At 38.0% G+C, this 5,610-nt stretch overlaps 1 protein-coding gene across 1 annotated transcript; it reads right to left on the minus strand.

The window, feature by feature from the left end:
* Positions 1-680: 680 nt before the first annotated feature.
* LOC104955883 (phosphatidylinositol glycan anchor biosynthesis class U protein-like) lies at positions 681-4,083 on the minus strand. Its single transcript, XM_010783276.1, has 6 exons — positions 4,042-4,083; positions 3,657-3,814; positions 2,421-2,485; positions 2,224-2,283; positions 1,235-1,297; positions 681-802 (listed from the first exon to the last, which is right to left on the minus strand). Exons 2-6 carry the CDS (start codon positions 3,784-3,786, stop codon positions 689-691), a joined length of 432 nt encoding a protein of 143 aa, XP_010781578.1. The 5' UTR covers positions 3,787-3,814; positions 4,042-4,083; the 3' UTR covers positions 681-688.
* Between the last annotated feature and the right edge of the window lie 1,527 nt (positions 4,084-5,610).

A 5,610-nucleotide genomic window follows, 5' to 3' on the forward strand; every position in this document is an offset into this window, starting at 1 on the left:
CATGAGTAATATAGTTGTCTTTGTCACATTTTATTTGCCATTAGTAAATAAGTATGCACATTTACAGATATTTTACATGATATGAGTGATAACACGTGTTATAAGGGCTATTTTAGGGTAGGTGTGCCTTGAGATTTTTACTTGTCCTTTGGTGTGCCTTGGGCCCAAAAAGTTTGGGAACCACTGATCTAGATGACGGACTGAAAGGTAGGAGAGATAACTGTAGCCGGTTTAATATTTGAATGTTGCTTCATCATCCTTTTAAACATCACATGTGCATTAGTATTCTTCTTAATAGTATATAAAGTTCTGGAGAAAATCATTCTTAAATCTCAACTCTATATGTATGGCAGACATTCCATTCCACTGACTGTTGCATTCCAACACAGAGACATGTTGACAGTAGCTTCTAAAATAGAATTAAAATGTTTTAAGTTATACCAATAAATAGTAAACAGATAAACTAATAATGCTGCAGTGGTCTCTTATTTTCTTCCAGAGCTGAACATGGTTGGCTCCCTCAGCTAATGGGCATCCTTTAAATAAATACAATTTACCAATGACAATAACTTGTTTCATAACCACCTGATCTGACATGTGACCACCTCTACAGACATAATCTGATATCTGACATATCTGGTGTTTTCTGCTTCGGTAGATGTGTAGTTTGTTAGTTGGTGTGTGGTACTTACAACATAGCGACCTTCAGAGGGATGTAGAACATTTCTTTGGGGCTTCTGATGAGCTCCAGACAGTCGAGGGGATAGCGATCGGCCTCCAAGGCATATTTCTGCTTTCTGAACTGAAACAGTGCATCAAATATGTTAAAGAAAATACCCCATAAACACCAAACAACATACTGCATATCAAAGTTTCAGTACGATCAATTCATAAATAACAAGCCATGTAGCAGTGAAACAAGATGATATTTGTAACATATCTGTGTTAGTTATTAGCAGGGCTGACAATGTTTTTGAAATCAGTAATTACACATTGGTCAGGGACTGAAGATGGATATAAGCTAATAGCTACATCTGACACAAATCCTCTCTTCTCTTTTTGAGATTAATGTATTTTCATACATGGTCCTTGTTTAATAAATACATAATAAGAATAACATTCAGAAGATAAAATCAGTTTTGACAAACCATACTATTTTTATTTAATTTCACATTAATTCTGTATTCTTTATTATTTTTCTAATGTATTTTTGAAGACATTTCTGTTTTCTTACCACTTGCTTGTTGTACTCCTTCACTGCCAGGTAGAGAGCCACAGCAGTGATCACATCTGCCAACTGCAGAGGCAGAAAGACAGAATGATCAGCTGTGAATTAAGGCCAATGGTGCATTCATTTGCTTCCTGGATTGTCCCGTTAACTCTTTTTTTTATTATTCTGATGTGTTCATGAGCTCTAAGTCTTAAAGTGAAAATAACGTAGACGCTGCTAAGACAATGTGCTTACGTTCATTGCTCAAAAAAACTAAACGATTAATATCTTTGTTGTGTCGACTTTAGGGACAATTTGGATACATTTGCAGACTCAGGAACTCGTTTTACAAGTTATTCCAACACAACATGAAAGCAGCAAAAATGCCTCATCTCACAATGTTAATATTAATGAAACTTAAATAGTATCGGGCCTGTTTTACAGATATCCAAAAAACAAATGGGTTTTTTCTTTGCCCATGTGAAAGATTCCACAAAGTTTCATGGAAATTGAGCAAGGCATTTTTCTGTAATCCTGCTGACACAGACAAAATGGACTCAAAACATAACCTCCTTCATGGCGAAGGTAGAATTACCCATGTTTTTCCTTTTCAAATTATTTGAGGCAGAAAGAGCAGTTTGAGTTAAAATATATTGCTGACTGCTAAAAAAGAAATTACACAAACAAAAAAGCGAAAGAGATAGAAATAGAGGAGAGTTCATTGATATTCATACTGAGTCCGAAATAGACATTACATGTTGCTTGTTAGACGCTTTTATCCAAAGCGACTTACATACTCAATACTGTGGCCAATCCCCACAGGAGCAATTTGGGGTGAAGTGACTTGCCCAGGGACACAACGACATGTTGACTGCAGTGGGGTCTGAACCTGTGCTCCCCTTGATCCGAACACCAATGCCCTACCCACTGCGCCATACGCGTCCTTCCTAGATCTTGGCTTTTAAACACATAAAGCTACCGAGAAAAAAATAGATTATTTGTTTTTCACTCACCATAAATGTTATCTCTGCATAGTCCACCAAAAAGTGAAAGAGGTAAATAATGAGTGGGGTCTGAAGAGAAAAGAAAAGGACAGTTAGGACAGAGCACAGGCTAGGGTGGACATTTTTACTATTTTCTTACATTTTGAAGAGCATACAATTAAACAAGTAAACCAATTTATAAATAAGTATACGTGTGTATCTCTCACCTCATGGAAAACATCTCCAGAGTACGGCGAGACTCCCAAGTCAAGCAGAGCCAAACCTTCAACAACTGCAAACAAACACAACAGAGAAATAAAGCACACCAAAAGATACTTTCCTCATACGGTCTCTTCTCTCTGATAGATTCAGCTGCACAGCCCTTCTACAGTGATGCAACATCCTGTTACAGAGGCCTAATAAACTATTCATGAAGGGACCACAACAGCTGTACAGGCCAAAACGCTAGATATGTATAGATATACGTATATGTGCATTTAAATGTAAATAAACAAAACAGATGCCAAAATATGTAAGCAATCCCTTCCTCACATCAAGTCAAGACAGTCCATATTCCCAGGCTGCATGTTTGTTGATCTGATTATCTTTATCAGATCCATAATGAAGAAGGTTTCTTTAGTGCAATATTTCCTTTGTGAAATATTGCTAAAGTACTGCTGTTCCTTTACTAACAAGATGCCAAATAATGTATACATGCATTCATTTCAAGTAGATAGGACTGATGCTCTCCTCCTAATCTTTAAAAACAATGCACCGATAAACCACAAATAAGAAATCTGCTACTATAGCTAAAATGAGAATGAGGCCTTTAATAATTTGGAGCCCTGATTTTCAATTAGATTTTTGTATATTCTATTGCTTTTAATGAACCTGCTCTTGCTTTTTGCTGCCTGTTTTTAATCTGTTGTACACTTGATTGCTTGGTGGTATCGCACTTATTTAGTATGCACTTTGAACTAAACCCCTGTATGTAAGGTGCTATGAATAAAGCACTTTTGTTATTTAAAATATAAATGTTGCATGTAATATCTTATTACAAACGGGGTGCTTCTGGCAGCTTTCATGAATGCACATTGCACACACAGCAACATCTACAGTAGTTTCTTAAGATCTATATTACAGACAGACAGTTGAAGCCTTTCAAAATGCAAATATTGGAGTGAAGTATACTTTAAAATGAGGATGGTTTTCCACCTCTCATCTCTTGCACCATCATCTTTGAACCAGTGAATATAATGAAGAATGTCCATTAAAAAGTGGAAGCTCTTATATTCCCGTCTAAGAGGGGTTTCTGAATATGAACGGGAGATACTGCTTCTTGGTAGCTAAACCGGTTACTGGCTTCACTCAATCACCAGCTAGCAGCGCCGAGGAGAGGAGGCTACCAGAGCGGGGTCTCAGCGAGAGAATTACACCTCAAAATGGCGCTAAAGCCCGCTTACCTCTCTTCCAGGCTGTCAGCGGAGACACCACCTCCACTCTTTCCGAAATTAGGTCCGCTAAACTGGATCTGTACAGGGCTGCACGGATAGTAACAGCTACAATCAAAAGTAGTGTCAGAGGAGCCGCCATCTTGACAAGGAAGAAAACCCACTCCGCCCTGCGAGGTGCACGATGGGAAATGAAGTATTTTAGTTTGAAAGAAAAATGAACGGAACTACATTATAAAAATAAAGACTGATAGTAAACATTAAATATATTAATAAGTATACACATAATAAGCATCATACATCATATTAACAAATAATAATACAGTATTCTTAATGGATGACTTTTTCTACATTTGAAACCTTCTCGTAATTAGATAATCACAAAATTAATATTTACCAGTAACCTCTGCAGTCGAAGAGCTTGTTACGGCAGGCTTTAGAAAGCGGAACGATAAATGCTGAACATGTTTTCAACCCGGGACCCTTTGTGCGTTGGATCAAAACAAAAAGCACAGTAAAGTTAGACGGATTCCGCCACTGGTTTTCCGCTAAGGAGAGCTGCTATTTTATTAAAACACAATTATTAATTTTTAGCAATGAACACATTAAGAGACCGAGAAATTCCCAGACATTATGAAACCTAACGTTTTTAAAAAGGACTGAATCGAAGAATATTCAACAAAATATCTACCAACTGTTTCCTTACCTTTGTTAAATGATTGTTACACAAACTAAATGATATCCGTGTCGTTATGAAACCTAAGTGGACTATACAATGTATAATAAATAACATTTCACCATTACAACAACATAATTGCTTTTTTTTCTCTTGTGAAAGATTTTGAAGATGCTTTTAATGTTATTATGTGCATTGCTGGAACATGTTTATGACTGATTATGAATAACAAATATGTAAAGAAATGTCTTCAACCTCTAAATGTACATAATCAATCAAGAAAGATGTAGTGTTTTTATAGAAACTGTATTTGCTAACCTACTGGGGTTCATTAAATAAGACACATACAAAATAAAATACAGTAGCCTAAAGTAGGCTACAAGCAATTCTGAAATAAAAGTAAGTATTAAGTAGACCTGCAACTTTTCACTTTCACTGCTTCGAACAGTGGCTTATCACATCCTCATCTAATTTATCATTTATTTTTCAGTCTGTCAAACGCTGCCATTCTGTTGTGGGCTTTGGCTTCCAGGAACTGTCTGCTTGTCTATGTTTCCTGGACAGTCGCTCCATCTTTAGAATCGTTGTGGCTGTAAAGCTGGCCACCTTGGTGAGTTCATTCAGGGCGTGTCTAGGTACTGAGTCATCCAGAGAGGCCTTCTGTAATAAATCAGAACAAACACAGCAACATTTAAAGGAGCCCTATTAAGCTTTTGGGTTTCCCTTTCCCGTTGAGTGATATAGGGTTTAATGCATGTTGAAGGTCTGCATAGGCTAAAATCCCTGTGTTCCATCCAGAGGGAGTTTCTCTCCCACACACTCCCACCGCCCCCCCTGCCTGAAACGCCTCCATGGGACTCCCTTATTTACTTCCAAAACATAGTGACATCAAATGGCGCTTTTCCACAGGTTCTAGTGGAAAAGCGGTTGTCACACTCGTGCTTCTATTGGCAGAGGGTGAAAAGAGGTGCTGCAACACAGGCAGTATGAGAACATTAAAGCATGGAAACATGTCACAGTAGAGCCACTAAATACATATATGAAACCTTAAAGTGAGCACAATAGGGTCACTTTAACAAATAACACCACCAACATGATACACTACATATTCACTCAAATCCGGCAGTGGCACAGTCAGTAGGGGCTTGGACTGTGAGTTGGAGGGTTGCCGGTTCAAGTCCCCGAACAGACCTAAATATGGAGTGTGGACTGCTACTTGAAGAGGTCCCAGTTCACCTCCTTGTCCCTTCCGTGGTGCCCTTGAGCAAGGCACTGGACACCCCCCTTCCC

This window comes from Notothenia coriiceps, unplaced genomic scaffold, assembly GCF_000735185.1.
Source record: "Notothenia coriiceps isolate Sejong01 unplaced genomic scaffold, NC01 NC01_scaffold00024947, whole genome shotgun sequence".
In the NCBI taxonomy this organism is placed as follows: Eukaryota; Metazoa; Chordata; class Actinopteri; order Perciformes; family Nototheniidae; genus Notothenia; species Notothenia coriiceps.